Consider the following 16,306-nt stretch of genomic DNA (forward strand, 5'->3'; position numbering starts at 1 on the left):
CTACGGCTTCTGGGGCTCCCCTGGGACGGGATGGTCCTGCAGCAGCCGGGAGTGCCGGCTGGTGGGGGGTGCAGGCAGGATAATGGGGGGCGAGTAAGGCCCTCGCTCCGGCCAGCACAGGTCCACAATGGGGTAGAGCTGACCCTGGAACTCCGCCTGGAAGGTGTAGATGGGGCTGAGCTCGTCGGGGCTGTCGGCGTTGTAGAAGGTCAGCTCACCCTTCTCGTAGTGCAGGTAGATGCCGATGCGCTGGGGCCGGGTGGTCAGCGGCAGGACAGCCCGCGGGGTGCTGAAAGCCTCGTACACCTTCCCTTCCTTCAGGCCAATGAGCCAGACGCCATTCTCGGGAGATTTGCTGAGCTTCCCTTTGCGGCTGACCGTGCCTTTGATGATGCCCACGCGCCAGTGGTTCCTGGTGCCCACGATCACCTCCCAGTAATGCTGCCCACAGGAGAAGCCCTTGCAGGTCAGGATGCAGTTACTGGAGTTGAAACGCATGGGGTTGCTGTCCCGGCGCTGGTAGAGCCCACACTGCACCACCGTGTCCCCCTTGAAGAGCTCCAGGAGGGGATGCGCCGTCACCGGGTCCAGCTTCAGCATCTCTGGAGCTGGAAGGAAAGCATGTGGCTCCAGGCACAGCAGCAGGATGGGGTCTGGCTCTGGGTGACCCCCCTGGCTGGCACAGCTGGACAAGCTGGTGCTGCTGAACTTCAAGCAGCTGGAAGGGTTATAACAGCACCAGCACGAGACACTGGGCCAGCCAGCGCTCCAGAAGCTCTCCTGGAGGGGGGGACACGACCAGAGAGCAGGAGAGAGGCCAGGGCGGCACAGCACTGGCTGGGCAGCATGTCCCATGCACCAGCACACTGCTGGGGGGGCAGGTCAGTACCTGGCAGGACGCGGCGGTGCAGGCGCTTCCACACCGTCATCTTGATGTCATCTTGGTGGAAGCGCGGCTTGAAGGACACGGGGTTAAAGATGCCATCGCCTGGGTGCAGGCTGGGGAGCTCCGACCTGGAAAGACACAGGCAGCCGTGACACAGGTGAAGGGGACAGTATGTGACCTCTTCTCACCTGGCTGCCGTGTGTGATGGAGCCACTGCTGTCTCGCCAGCTGCTCTTGCCCTCCGCTGGGGCTGGTGCATGGCTCTGGCAGTGGCTGCCCACCAGTACAGCAGTGTTTGAAGTGTCCTTTAGGAAGGACAAGGAATTACTGGAGAGTCCAGTAAAGGGACACAGAGATGCTGAGGGGTCTGAAGCATCTTTGTGATGAGGAGACACTGAGAGAGCTGGGGCTGTTGAGCTGGAGAAGAGAAGCTGAGAGGGATCTGATCAATGGATCAATAGCTCAGGGTGGGTGTCAGAGGATGGACCAGACTCTGTTCATGGTGCCCAACACCAGGGTGAGGGGCAACGGGCACAGACTGAAACACAGGAGGCTGCATGTGAACATGAGCAGAAACTTGTTTGCTGGAAGGTGCCAGAGCCTGGCCCAGGCTGCCCAGAGCGGGTGTGGAGTCTCCTGCTCTGAGCCATTCAAACCGCCTGGACCCACCTGTGTGATCTGCTCTGTGACCCTGCGTGAGCAGGGCTGGGCTGGGGATCTGCAGAGCTCCTGCAGCCCAGCCAGCCTGGGGTTCTGTCCACACGAGGCTGCCCCAGCAGTGCTGAGGTGCCACTGGCCGGGGCTCTCTCACTGTCCCCATCCACGTTGTTTGCTGCTGGGTCCCACCACTCACCTGAACTGGGAGGAGCCGTATTTCTGGAAAACACAAGAAAAGAGAGTTGGTGGTGGGAGACTCATGGAACAGCAGCTCCTCTGTGTGGTCACAGGTCCACACATCTGTGCCCGGGGCTGAGGAGGCTGGGGCAGAGCTCAGGGCACCGCCCCCCTGGAGGACAGGGTTCTCCCCTTGGCCTGGCTGGGCAGAGGACTCTCAGCTCTCACTGCTGGGGGTGTCCCAGCTGTGCTGCGTGAGGGCACCACTGCCCAGTGGAGGCCTCGAGGCTGGAGAGTCTGGCTCACCCTCGCTGCCTTCACCAGCAAGTGCACTCACCCGGATGAAATCCAGCTGGCTTTCATTGCCGAGCGCCTCCAGACTGCTCTGCATCTCCTTCAGCCGCTGCAGTGCGTCGGATGTCTGCTTGACCTGGCTCTCAATGGAGGTGATGAGCTGGGCCGCCTTCCCCTCAACGCTCTCCAGGAAGGTGGCCTTCTCCTCATCGATGTACCTGTGCAGCTCCTGGAACTCCTTCCGGATCACCCACTTGAAGACATCTGCCTCGTTCTGCGGGAGACAGCGAGTGGCTGCGCAGGCTGCCCCTTCCATCCCTTCACCCACTGTTTAGCTTCAGAGATGCCACCAGCAATGTCAACGTGTCCCACTAAGCTGCCTTCCAAATGAAGCACAGATCTACACTGGGTGTTGTTTCATCCTGCAGCTCACCACAGAGACACCTCACCTTTCACCTCTCCTCCCCCAGGTTTTCATTCCCTGATGTCCCAACCAGCTTCAGCAGAGCCTTAAAGAAGCTCTTGGGTCCCTCTGCTCCCAGGGAACAACCCGTGTCCTCGGCTAAGGGGGAGAAACCTCAGCTCCACTTTCATATAATCACAGAAAGGTTTGGGTTGGAAGGGCCCTTCCCAGCTCCCCCAGTGCCCCCCCTGCCATGGGCAGGGACATCTGCACCAGCTCAGGTTGCTCAGAGCCCCGTCCAGCCTGGCCTGGGATGTCTCCAGGGATGGTTCATCCACCACCTCTCTGGCCAACCTGGGCCAGGCTCTCACCACCCTCAGGGCAACAATTTGTTCTTTATGTCCAGCCTGAATCTCCCCTCTTCTAGTTTAAAACCATCAGCCCTTGTCCTATCACAACAAGCCCTGCTCAAAAGTCTGTCCCCATCTCTCTCTTATCGGCCCCTTTAAAGTACAGAAAGGTCACAATAAAGTCTCCCCAGAGCTTCTCTTCTCCAGCTGAACACCCCAACTCTCTCAGGCTGTCCCCCAGCAGAGCTGTTCACTTGGGCTGCCCCCTCCTGAAGAGCCCCACAGGGAAGCTTTGGCCGCAGAAGGGATTCCAGGAGGTCCCTTGGAGACAACTGCTCCATGGGAAATGGACACACAGCTAAACCAGGTGTGAACTCGATGTGAAAGCACCAGCGTTGCTCTGCCTGGGAAGCTGTTCAGATCAGGGTCCTTCCCACCTGTTCTCTCCCCACCTCCAAGGACATTCGGTCAAAACAGCTCCAACTGCTGCTCCCGCCAGGACGCTTGACAAGGGTGAGATCACCCCTTCTGAAAACAGGGCTGTGCCACCTCACAGGGCTACGTCACCCCTCCCCAAAACAGATCTGTGTTTAATCACTGAGTTTCGTGGAGAACACAAACCTCATGGACCGAGGTGGAAGATAAACCCTGTTTGCTACCACACAAAAGGAAAGGGGTACAGGAGGCGAGCTGGGGAGAGCCAGAAGCTGCTGTTACTCCAGGGGCTGTGTGGGACACAAAGGACATGGGGACACAGGCTCCCATGGTACGTGGCACTCACTGCGATGCGGCTTTTGTTGTTGATGAGCTTGCTGAAGTGTTCATCCAGGTTCCTCTTGTACTGCTGGACATCAGTCAGCAGCACAGACAGCTCCTCCTGAAAACACAGCACCTCTTGAGGGACCTATGGCCACATCCATGACAGCAGGCCATGCTCACTGTCCTCCAAGGAGCACACGGCCCTCAGAAGCCACATTCTCTGAGCTCTGTGGCCCTGCTGATCTTCACTCTCCTGATCCAGAGGATTTGGGGTTGCCAGAAGCAGGAGAGCGATCACCACTGCTGACCAACATTCCTGCCAGGAGCACCAGGTCTCTGCTCCCATTCCCAACCCTCTGTATCTCCCACCCTGTGGCAGCTCCGCACCAGGTGAGCGGGTAGCAGCAGCTGCAAACAGCACCCGGCCGGCAGCACCATCCCAGCGCCGGGGCCTGGACCCCGGCTGGGCAGGACTGTCGCTGCTGCCTCCTGCTCTGATCTCCCCAGTGCCAGGAGCAGAGGGGACGGGTGACCCTGTGCGTTTCCATTCTTGGGGCTTTCATGTGATGCTGGGCAGGGGACGCCGGCTGTTTACTCTGCCTGGCTGGGGCTCTTGTTTCCCTGCTCTCCTGTGGCACCTGCCTCAGCCCTTATCTCCAGACTCCTTTTGATGGTGTTTGGAAATGGTCTTGAAAGGCCCCGCCGACACTCCCGGACCCTCCCTGCCACACTGCAGCCACCCAAACCCTGAGCCCTCTCAGCCGGCGACACGCTCAGCCTGAAACAGCTGTCCTGCAGCCCAGGGACCCTGCCCCACATCTGGCTGTGCTGTGGGACCATGCTCTGTCCCCCAGCCCAAGGACCCTGCCCCACATCTGGCTGTGCTGTGGGACCATGCTCTGTCCCCCAGCCCAAGGACCCTGCCCCACATCTGGCTGTGCCGTGCTCCCCACGCTGGCATCATTTCCAGCCTGTGTCCTGAAGGAGAGGGGACATTTGACCAGTGAGCACTGACCCCCACCCCAGGATCCCGGCCAGCTCCGCCCACCAACCTTCATGCGGCAGTATGTGGTGGAGATGGGGGTGATCTTGTGCTGGCGGTGGTTGCCGATGGTGCCGCAGAGCCCACAGATCACCTCTTGGTCGGCCTCGCAGAAGAGGCTGAGGGGGTTGTGGTGCATGGGGCAGGACTCTGGGGTGGGCTCTGCCTCGCTTCGGCTCTGCAGCACCTCGATGACACGGGCCAGCGTGACGTTGGGTGGCGAGGCGCTGCAGTCCACAGTTTGGCGGCACACGGGGCACAGGAACCGCCCATCCAGCTCTCTGGACAGTGACACCACGCAGGACTTGCAGTACGAATGCCCACACTGCAGCATCAGGGGCTCCTTGAAGACCTCCAGGCAGATGGGACAGAGGAGCTGGTCCTCCAGCTCGTTGATGCTCATCCTTTGAGCCATCACCTGGCCTGGGAAACACGGGTGGGAGCTCAGTCCTGCTCCAAGAGCAGGAGGAGCAGAGATGAGCAAAGATGGAGAAAAGGTGAAACAGAGAGATGCCTCCACTGCCCTCCCTCCCTGCAGCAGCGCAGAGTCTCGCAAGCTCATCTTCAGGCTCCAGACAAAGTCTGAGATGTTTGCTTTAACCCATGATGGGTTTGGGCACTGGACATGAGCCCGCTCCTGACCATGCCTGCTGGATCTGCCCAGGGCAGCAGGACTGACCACCGAGCTGTTCCCGTTTGCCTTTGCCTGGCGGGGGTGTCAGAGTGCAGCCAACCTCACATCAGGGTTGGAGACAGAGCCCAGAGGGATTTTCTGCTGAAAAATGCCATTATTGACCCCGGCCTGTATGAATTCCTACACATCTCTTTCAGCTCATTGTCTCAGCCCATGGACATCCTCCAAAAGATTGGCATTAGCTCAAGTGGTGCATCTAAGCAAAAGGAAATAACAAAATGCACATTTATCTAGGAGACAGGGATAACGGCCACGGAGCAAACACCCACAAAGCTGGATTTGACTGGCACCGGGGCTGGGAAGCTGAGGCACAGCATGCGGGGCTGTGGCTGCAGCTCGGCCCCTCGGAACACACTGCACTCTCTGGTCCCCACAGTGCTCCACACTCCGGGCCAGCACCCCCACGGGGCACGAGCCCACATCTCGGCCTCTTCTGTGGCTCTGGGGCCACCTGTGGCTGGCCTGTTATTGAATTATGAGGTTTGTGCAGCTTTGCCACCCCGGCTGCTCCCAGCTCAGTGGGATGAAACTGCCAAGATCCTGGGCAAGTCACAAACATGACCTGAAGCTGAAGAAAATAAACCTGAAGTCAGACACTTGGTAATTTCCTCGGGGAAAGGGGATATTGTGACCTGAGCTTGACTTTCACCATGCATTGCTATAGGAGTGGTAAGTGGAAGCAAGTTCCAGTGTCAGCTGGTGAGCAGCCAGACACTGTAGGAGCCTGTACGGGGGAAACAGATTCAGCTGCTCCCTCTGCTCACACTGAGACCCCTCCCAGAGACCCGAATGACAGCATCCCGCTTGCCGCACCACTCACGCACCCTGTGCCGCTTCCTCCTGGCCTGGGCTGGGGCTCTGCTCGTCCTGCTGCACCGAGCCCCACGGACGTCACTTGGCTTCTCCCGATCAAGCTGAAGATTTCCACCCTGCCAGAGGGCGGACAAGGCAGGTGGCAGGACCAGCGTCCCCGTGGCAGGACGGGGAGCTGAGCTGCTCCTCTCCTGCAGCCTCAGGATGTCCCTGCTCACCGGGGAGAGGCCGGGGAGCGGCTTGTCCCCCTCTCTGGCTCTGAGGACGGTGACACACCCCCCGAGCGCTGCCCACCGCCCACCGCACACGTCCGGGCACACACATCATATGACTGTGCGGGTAGGAGCCTGATAAGAGCCGGGTTTGCCTCCCTGAGCAGCCGGTCTCCCTGTGTCCCAGAGCGTCAGTCATTGTGCCAGGGGAAACGTTCTCACCAACACGTTTTCTCATCAACTAAAACTCTTGTTTGGTTGAAACAGTGTTTTCTTGTTGTTTGGAGAAAAACTCTTTCTTTTGGAAAATCCCAGAAGGAAACTGCAAGCGCTGCCCCTGCGGCACAGGCCGGGGCAGGCGCGCGGTTTCGTGTGACTGTGCAAACAGTTGGTTTCTCGTGCCGCTGCTCCCGGCTCTTGGCTCGCAGCCAGCCCGCGGCTTCCCGCGCAGCAGCGCCCGCAAAGCTGGGCTGTGGTGCTGCTCAGGGGGGTCCGGCCTCGAGCACCCCGGGGGGCGGTGGGCGGGGGAGCAGGGACAGGCCGAGGGATCAGCCCGAGGTGTCGGGGCTCCGGGCCCAGGAGGCTGCAGCACCGACCCCCTGCGGGTGGGGATGGCTGCGGGGATGTTTCCCGCTCCACCCTCCGAGGGCCCGTCCCAGCCGCACCGCCCCGGGGCCGCAGGCTCTGCCGGGGGTCGAGCCCAGGCCCGGCCCGCGGGTTCAGCGCTGGGGCCGCTGCTGCCCGCGGGGGAGGACGCGGCCCCGGCCTAGAAGCAGACGCGCCTAGCGGGAGCTCTGGGCGTGCCGGAGGAAGCACCGCCCGGGGGCCGCTCTGCCCCGGGGCCGCCGGCAGCCGCGGACCCAACCCCGCCGCGCCCCGGCGGCACGGACTACAACCCCCAGCGTGCACTGCGAGTCCGTGACGTGTCCATCACCCATTGGCCAATTGCTGCGCGGAGGCGTGTCCTCCCGACAGAAGCCAGCGCGTGGCTGTGAGGCAGCGTGTAGGGACGAGGTCGCTCTTCGGAGCGTGATTGGCTGAGGGCGCAGAGTGTGGCGGGCGGCGATTGGTGAAGAGGGCGAGGGACGGGGCGGGGCGCTGAGGCGATGGCGGGTGGCGGGAGCGCCCGGGCTGGGCCCGAGGGCCGGCGGGGACCGGCGGGACGGGGCCTGCCCGCGGCCCCTCTGGCCATGTCCGCTCTGCCCGCGTCCTCCCCAGCTGCGCTGGTGCGGGCCCAGGGCTTGCAGGACCTGAGTGGCGACGGAGGGGTGCGCAAGATGGAGCTGCGGCCCGGGCGCGGGCAGCCCGTGCCCCCGGGCGCGTCCGTGGCAGGTACCGCTGGGAGCGCAGCCCCGGGGGTTGTGCTCTGCCTGTGGGCAGCAGCTGGTCCCGCCCTGGCTTTCCCACCTCCCCAGGCCCGGTGGGGTCCAGCGAGCCCGACATCATGTCCCGAGCTCAGCTCTGGGGTTTGGAGCTCAGGACAGGCACCTTCTGCCCTTTGTGGTGGGGACAGGCCTGTGGGCCCCGCCAGGAGCTGCCTCCTGAGCAACTTGCTTTATCAAGGGCAGTTGTTACATTTAATCTGTAGCTAGCAGGACTAAGAAAGCCTACAATCCTTGGCAGCGTAGGCTGCGGTTGGGGTCTCGTGCTCCTCTGTGTCATTGAGGTCTCAGTGCCAGCTCCTCATTTTGGTCTGTGTGGCTGGGCCTGGCATGGGCACTGTGGAAAGGGAGGGGACAGAATCTGTTCTGAAGGATTCCTGAGCCTCTAATGTTGACGTGCTCATGGGCAGCAAATCTGAAGGCATTGGACTTCAGTATGAAGTCAGAACAAGAACTTAAAAGTGCCTCTATTATCCAGTAGTAGATCTTTCTGAGACTAGTCTCCCTTATCAGTCTTTTAGCAGCTGGGGTACTCTGTTTAAGTTCTTGTGGCTGACAGATTAAATAAAAGGACATCCTGACCTTGAGAACAGGGAGATTTCCAGTTCCCACCTGTGCTCCTAGTGCAGAGGAGAAGTTTGAAGCTGAAAGGGGCTCCTGAAGTGCAAGGGCCTGGTGCTGTGTCAAGGGAAGCCCGTCGCAGTGGGGTTGCGAACTGAGTGAGAGCTGGAGTTACCCGTGCAGCTCCCTGGGGAATAGCCAAGCTCAGAGGGGGACATTTCCCCCTTGGCTTTTCTTCCAAGGGCACCAACTTTGGTTGGGAAAGGCTTTGTTACATATTTCTGCAAATAATTGGGGCATTTTAATGTCTACAGCTGAAGTTTCCATTCCAGTTCTTAGCAACACAAAAGCTCATCTCTTGATTACAAAGGGATCAGGACTGAAGCAGCTGTTTTATTTGGTGTTAAAACACAATCATCATCACTTGGTTACTTGGATGTGACCAAGTTTTTGGTATAAAGATGAGGTAGTTTGTGCTGCCACTGCTGTTCTGCAGCAGAAGGAAGAAAAGCAGGAGCTTGCGCCTCGAATCCTGGGGGCAGTTTTAGGCCCCTCAGGCCAAGAGAGACCTTGAGGTGCTGGAGCGAGTGGAGAGAAGGGAACAGAGCTGGTGAGGGGCTGGAGCACAAGTGTGATGGAGCGGCTGAGGGACCTGGGGGTTCAGCTGGAGAACAGGAGCTGAGGGGAGACCTTCTGATCTCTGACCTGCCTGAAAGGAGCTTGGAGCCAGGGGGGTCGGGCTCTGCTCCCCAGGAACAAGCGCCAGGAGCAGAGGAAACGGCCTTAAGTTGCGCCAGAGGAGGCTGAGGTTGGATGTGGGGAACAATTTCTTCCCCAAAGGGCTGTGGGGCATTGGAACAGGCTGCCCAGGGCAGTGCTGGAGTCACCATCCCTGGAGGGTTGGACAGACAGACATGAGGTTCTGAGGGACATGGTTTGGTGCCTGGGGTGTGTTAACAGTCAGACTCGATGATCTTGGAGGTCTTTTCCAACCAAAATGATTCTCTGATTCTATAAAACCAGCCCTCTATGTGCTTCCAGTGGTAATGTTACTAGGTATGAAATTAAACTCTTGCTTTCCTCCCCACTCCTCGCTTTGGGCCACACAGTGAAGTACTCCGGGTACCTGGAAAGCTGGGACAAGCCCTTCTGCACCAACTGCCACAGCAAGAGTCCTGGGCTGATGAAACTTGGAAAAGGTGGGTTTGAGCTGAAAAGTTTGTCCTGGGGCTCGGGGTTCTGAAGGACAGCCCATTAAGCTGAGTCAGTTGAAATGCTGTTTAGTATCTTTATGTTATTTGAAACCTTTCAAGCTTGCTAATGGAGACCTCAAGGGTCCTGCTGCCCACCGGTGCTGCTTGGTCTGGGACCGGTCGCTCTCTGCCCTCTTGGCATTGGCAGGAGCAGCAGCACCCATGCTGCTCATGGCTCCGGCTGTTTGCCCCCCGGCTCCAAACTGTCTTGTGGTTCCACAGCAGGCTGACTTGATAGAATGCTGTATGAGCTCCTGAGGATTTTTCCTTCCAGGCTTTGGGAGAAATTGTTGTTTGGAGCGTGAGGGGGTTTCCAGATTTGCGATTCTCACAACCTTCTGCTTCTTGTTGCAACAGACATTACACTCTCAGGGCTGGAGATTGGGCTGCTGACGATGAAGATGGGAGAGGCAGCAAGATTTGTCTTCACGCCGCGTTATGCCTACGGGCGGCAGGGCTGTCCCCCCCTCATCCCCCCAAACGCCACGGTCGTCTTTGAAGTGGAGCTGCTGGACTTCCTGGACTCGGCTGAATCTGACACATTCTTTGAGTTGACTCCTGTGAGTTGCCTTAATAATGTTTGAGACCTAAATCTGGAGGCTAAACCTTTCTTGCCTTTCCTTCGAGTTCCTGTTGCTTGTGTGTTACCTGCGTTCAGCTGAATTGCAGGTGCAGTTACCCAGAGCCTGGCTGCTGGCTCCGCTCCGACACAAACGTCCCTTTGTGTGTCCCCTGCGCAGGGGGAGCTGCGAGTGCTGCCTTTGTTTGCTCCCTTTGTTTGCTCCCTGTGCTGGAATTGGTTGAACAACTTCCAGTTACTTTTGACTTTTCAAGAAACCTCTTGGTTTCACTAGAGGGCACCAGCTTCAAGGAATTTCTCTGAAGGAGCAGGAGTGAGCTGGCCAGACAAAACCCTGTTCAGTCCACTGTGTTCAAGTGCACACACGCACCCACACCCCCCCCGTTTCTGCTTCTCGGCTGCTCTCCCAAGGGCTCCCTCGCTGTTTGCCCTCCTCCCTGGTTCCTGGTAATTCCCTTTCCACGGAGAGGGCTTTGGGCCATGGCTGTGGGGCACAGGCAGCCTTGATGCTGGGGCAGGCCCTGCTCACCCCCTCCTCCCTCCCCACAGACCCCTGCGAACAAACACACTTGTTACAAGGCGCTCACTCCCCCTTGTGCCGGTTCTCTGCCCTTTCTGGCTAAGTGAGCTCTCTGGGAGCTGATTCAAACTTGGAAACCCAGCAGAAAACCCATCCCTTCTGGTTTATTTGTTTTGCTGGGTCCCCATCTTGTGTGGGTGTCAGGCTGGTCCTGGAGCTGCCCGGGGCAGCCCCCGCAGGTGATGCTGAGCCGTTAGAGCGGTGGAGCCTTTCAGTCAGCATCACCTTTTGTGCCAGCAACAGCCCTGGAGGTAACTGGCTGTTCTGGGCTGAGCAGGTGAGAGACTTGGGCAGGATTTAAAAACAAATGTCTGCTTTTTTCCTGCCCTGGAGTCTGTTTGGTGAGTTCCCTGACCGGGCTGGTCGTGCTCTTCACCAGGAGTTACCCGCACAAGGACAGTGGCATCTTGCAGCCTGGCTCAGGGAAGTGTCACATGTTGGTGGCCTGGCTGGACCCTGCGGGGGCCTCGGCTCCTGCTCTGTGAATAGAAGGGGACTGGGCAGGACTCTCTTGTTGAACTCTCTGCTTGTTTCCTTTTGTTTGAGCTGAAATTTATATATTTCTTTATACAGGAGCAGCAGGATACATTTCCACTACAAAAGCTGTTGAAAGTGGCAGACACGGAGAGAAAGTTTGGCAACTACCTCTACCATAAGCAATGCTTCGAGGACGCCAAAGACAGATACAAAAGGGTGCGACAGCAGAAAAAAATGTGGTTTCCATTGTGAAAAGCTGTGAAAGCAGTGATTATTACGTGCTAGCTCACCATAACAATTTTGAGATCAAGTAACTTCATTATATTTTCCAGGCATAGTTTGATATTTAAGAACAGATCTTAAGCACCTGCTTTTGTGTGAGCAGCTGTGGTAAAGGGAGCAGGAGGAAGGTTGGCGGAAATAGGCAGAACCCTTTTCTGAGAGGGAAGAGAACATCACAGCACTGGGGAGGCCAAACCTCGAATCCTGGGGACAGTTTTGGGCCCCTCAGGCCAAGAGAGACCTTGAGGTGCTGGAGAGAGTTGAGAGAAGGGAACGGAGCTGGTGAGGGGCTGGAGCACAAGTGTGATGGGAGCGGCTGAGGGACCTGGGGAGTTCAGCTGGAGAACAGGAGCTGAGGGGAGACCTGATCTCTGACCTGCCTGAAAGGAGCTTGGAGCCAGGGGGGTCGGGCTCTGCTCCCCAGGAACAAGCGCCAGGAGCAGAGGAAACGGCCTCAAGTTGCGCCAGGGGAGGGTGAGGTTGGATCTGGGGAGAAGTTGTTGTGCGCTCATTTTCTTTCCCGTCTCTGCTCAGGTGTTCTCCATCCTCAGTCGCAGCCCGAGCAGTGAGGCCGAGCGGTGTCAGATCGATGCCTCCAAGTTGCTGGTGCTGCTGAATCTCTCACTTATTTACTTGAAACTGGAATGTCCTGCGCGAGCTCTGGCATATGGGGAGAAGGCCTTGGAGATTGACCACAGGAATGCCAAAGCACTGTTCAGGTGTGGCCAGGTGGGCAAAATTAAATTCCTCTGGTAGCCACATCAAGGAATTACCCTGGTCTGACTGTGGAGAGCCTCAAATGAACCCAGGAGAGCCACTAAATCCTGGGTCAGGCCTCCTAAGCTGCTGCAGCAGTCGAGGTGATTTGTCTACATGTAACTTTTTGGAAAATCTGGCTCTCTGTAAATCTGTTACACAGATTTTTTGTGGGGAATTCCTGAGCTACCTGGATCTGCCTCTCAAATGGTTGTGCTTGCACACATTTCAGTCCTGAAGAATGGCGAGGAGTCTGTATTTATCTTGCGACGTACCTGTCTTCTATCCCTGGCAGGCTTGTCTCTGCATGACAGAATACGAGAAAGCCCGGGACTTCCTGGCCAGAGCTCAACGTGTACAGCCGTTTAACCATGACATTAACAATGAGCTGAAAAAGTTGGAAAGGTGAGAGAACTCCTTTCCATCCCTGGAGAAGAGAGAGTGCTTAGGCTGGAAACAACCACTCAAAAATATTGAAAAATGTGTAAAAAAGGAACAAACCACAGAACTATTGGGTCAGTAAATAACGTAGGAAAATGCAGAAGGTTTGAGTGTGAGGATGGCTGATTCGAATGTTCTGCAGATGCAGTGGTTACGGGTGATGGGTCAGCAGCGAGAGCACCCGCAGTTTCTCTGTTACGCTCTGTATGAGCAGGTAGAGACAGGATCTGCTCAAATACCTCAAAACCAATGAAATGCAGGGGGCTGGTGCTCAAGCCAGTAACGTTTGGGATTAATCAGCATGATTTCCATTTTCTTTAAGATGTGGTGGTTAATTACAGCAGCTCTTCAGGACTGCAAGTACTTTAGTGTATAGTGCTATAGATACTAATATTGGTGAATTCCTTGCTGTCTCGGGGCAGTAAGCGAGCAATCCTGAAAGCAAATGTTCCCTTGGCCTGCAGGCTGAGGATACACAGTCCTGCCAGCTTTAGTCGTACCCCAGCCCCACCAGAACACACCTAATGCTGGTCTCTGCCCTTGTTCTGCTCTCCCCTTGGAACGGGCAGAGGCACGAGCTGGTTCCCTAAAGGACGTGCTGTTCTACACTGTTCGTGGGTGCAGGAGGCGACGCAGTTCCCAGCTTCAGACCTCACCAAGCAGCCCCTGAATACAAACCCTCTTCTTCTGTGCATCGCTGGTGCGTGTTTGCAAAAGGGTTTGTAGGGAGCAGTAACATCACTTCTCAGAGCAGCTGGTGTGGCTGGAAAAGCTGCTCTCATGGGCCGAGTGCTTCACCGGGCTGCATTTGGGTAGAGGGCTGACATGGTGTGTCCTGTATATCCACATCTTTAACACCACCAAGTCTGCAAACTTCTTCTATTACTTCTGAAGTACAAAGAACTTGAAAGTAGTATTAGCTGCTGATCTGGAGATTGGAAATAAACCCCTTCTGTTCACCCTGATCTGCCGCTGAGATTGTAGCGACCAGCCTGTTAGTGAGTGCAAGTCGCTTCAAAAAGCTGGACCTGATTTGAAATCACTTATCTCTGGAACCACGAACCGCTCATGAATGAAGCTCTTACAGTCCGTACAGCAGGTGAAGGGAACATAGTGTTTATAAAAAGGTTACTAAAACTTGATAACTCATTAAGCGGTTTGTAAATGTTTGTGTAATTGTGACATGTTGGGTCCATCTCTTGAAACCTCCTGCAGATCTGGCTCGTGAGCTCTGGAGGTGTGGGGAGTGTCGGGGTCACTCGTGAAAGGTGCTAGAAGTCCTGATTCTAGAAGCCTCATGTGTTTCCATAGAGTTGTTTGGAAGATGTTGGCAGATGAAGCAGAAACCTTGCTCATACCTGTGGGGCTGTGCTGCAGGACGGCACTGGCGTCACTTTGAGGGAGCAGTGGGCAGCGTGTTGGCTGCATGTACAGCTGACACGCGTGTCAATGAGCTGACTAACGTCAAACCACCATGGTCTCGGAGTTCTGCTTCCGTGCCAGTTAAAATTGGTGTCTTTTTTGCTTTTACTAGAGGGGTTAGTATGAAATAGATGAAGACAATGTTATCGGGTGTTGTTAATTACGCCATGCCTCAGTCTAGATCCTTTAATGGTGTCGAACTGCTTTGCCTGAGAAAACTCGTAATATGATCTGGCAAATGCTTCAGAAATGGAACATGAATCAAAATCGTGTTCTCAGAGGCTTTTCACTTCCTCACTGAGTACATTTGTACTCTGTCGGATGGAATGTTGTATGTTAATCAATTGGTTTGCTGTCTGAAACAAAACTTGGAAAAGCATCTGTTTCACAAGTGAACCAGGTTCTTGGCATAATTCGCTTCATTGCAGGGGAAAAAGAGGCAAAATCTGAGGTGAAGATTTTGTGGAATGCTTGTCTGGTCCCAGCTGTTTTGGTCTGGTTGGTGCAAATTCTGCTGCTGGATTTGGCATTTTTTATTCAAAGGTTTGCGTTGCATCAAATCCAGAACCAAACAGGCTTGTTCCAACATCTGGCACGAATCTGTGTCCACCGGTGTGGGGCTCTTGGATTTCCTGCTGTGGTGGCACGTGAGCGTACCATCCATGGCCTGGGTGGGCAGGACAGTTGTGGCAACATCTGTCTGAGACCTCACAGGACAGACTTGCTGTGCTGGGGTTGCACTGGCTAAAGCGCTGGGAAGTTCTGGAGGCAGCACTGGTGCTGGGGCCCTGAGAGAGCGTCAGCCAGTGCTCACTTGGGCTCCTTCTGATGTGTTGCAGCAAAATCCTTTGCCTTTGGCCTTATTTGGTAGCAGATGCAGGAAGGCTGACCCTGTGGGCAGCCACTGATCCCTGGGACGGTGCCCAAACTGAGTCACCTCTGGCTCAGGGATTCCTCACCGGTGAGAGCTCGTTGCGGGTGGGAGCACAGGGTGCAGAGTTCGCTGTGCTGGGGAAGCTGCGATTGAACCGGAGCAGCCTGGGCAGCGTTTGCCATGTTCATGTGATGCTGGCAGGGAAGTGAGGATGGAGAATGAAGCATCTGCCCTGTCACCCTCATAGTCTGGACACATGTCCCCTCCCTGTCCTCCACCCAGGTGCGCTGCCCAAGGTGGATATCCTGGGGAGAGCGCTTGGCTCCTGCTCGGAACTCACACAAGGAGCTGCACAAACCAGGAGACACCAAACTAGGCCACAGGCTACGGGCAGGTGTTCATCTGCATTATCGCATGCTTAAAAAAACACTGGTGTGGGAAGCTTCTGGTTACCAAAAGTCAAATATTCCGCTTGGCTAAGAGTCACCAGTGGAACCGAGACGCAAGGTCTGGGGATAAGGCACAACATTTCCAGCTCTGACAAGGCAGAAGGAAGGAATGGAGGAGCTGCCGCTTCGCTGTGAGAACACGCTTACGTTAGGTGAATGTATCTATCTAGAGAAAATAATACACGTTTCTGGTTGTGGTACTGCTGGCTGGGTGGTCCCCAGCCCCTGACACTTTGCTGTGCTCTGCTTTGCAGCTGCTACAATGACTACATGGAAAAGGAGAAAGAAATGTGCTGCCGAATGTTTGCCTCCCTCAGGTCGTCTTCTGGCTAACCAGAAATAGAGGTAATCGAGTTGTGAAAAAGAACAAGTCTCTCCAAACCTCTGTTGTGTCAGAATGGTGTTTTCAAGTGGAGAACCTGCTTCTCAGCTGCATGAGAGAGATTTCGAGGCAAAATAGCAGGTAATGGGGATGGGGTAGGACAGGGGGTGAATTGATGGCAGGTGAATCGGCGCTGGTGTGGGACAGGAACTGAAACTGGTACCACTTGAGTAAGTTTGGGTTTGTTGTTTCCTGCGCTGCTCATCCCAGCTACTCCTTGTCAGGGCCAGGGGGAGAAATAGCTGTGGAGTCTTGTTTCTCGGCCAATTAAAAGAAACAACAAAAAAATGATTCCTGTCAAACTTAAGAACTGGATTTCCTCTTCCCCTCTAGCGCTGCTGTCTGGAGCTGTTGGAATGCCTCACTTCAGAAAAAACTAAATATTTCATTTGTGGGGGTTTTTTTTAATATTAAAAAACCTGTTTGTATGAAAATTTTCAAATAGATGTTTTGGACTCTTTAAAGCCTTAAATCTTCTAGCAAAATTGACGGGTTTATAAATGCACAAAGGCTCTTTGATCATGCGCTTTTTTTTTTTTGTCAAAACCTTGGGGAGGGTTGAGGGGGAGTGGAAGTCTTG

The 16,306-nt window shown here is 55.8% G+C and overlaps 2 protein-coding genes across 2 annotated transcripts; one reads left to right on the forward strand and one right to left on the reverse strand.

The window, feature by feature from the left end:
* Positions 1 to 4,983, reverse strand: TRIM50 (tripartite motif containing 50; the record flags this gene model as incomplete). The annotated part of the gene is made up of 6 exons (XM_080356862.1): positions 1 to 608; positions 890 to 1,014; positions 1,740 to 1,762; positions 2,058 to 2,288; positions 3,549 to 3,644; positions 4,579 to 4,983. The coding sequence occupies 6 exons, from the start codon at positions 4,981 to 4,983 to the stop codon at positions 1 to 3; spliced, it is 1,488 nt and encodes a 495-aa protein (XP_080212988.1).
* A 2,410-nt stretch (positions 4,984 to 7,393) lies between these two features.
* On the forward strand, positions 7,394 to 15,677 carry FKBP6 (FKBP prolyl isomerase family member 6 (inactive); the record flags this gene model as incomplete). Its single annotated transcript, XM_080356863.1, has 7 exons — positions 7,394 to 7,619; positions 9,340 to 9,429; positions 9,841 to 10,043; positions 11,217 to 11,336; positions 11,937 to 12,131; positions 12,454 to 12,563; positions 15,599 to 15,677. The coding sequence occupies 7 exons, from the start codon at positions 7,394 to 7,396 to the stop codon at positions 15,675 to 15,677; spliced, it is 1,023 nt and encodes a 340-aa protein (XP_080212989.1).
* Positions 15,678 to 16,306: the final 629 nt, after the last annotated feature.

This window comes from Nesoenas mayeri, assembly GCF_963082525.1.
Source record: "Nesoenas mayeri genome assembly, chromosome: 20".
NCBI classification, from domain to species: Eukaryota; Metazoa; Chordata; class Aves; order Columbiformes; family Columbidae; genus Nesoenas; species Nesoenas mayeri.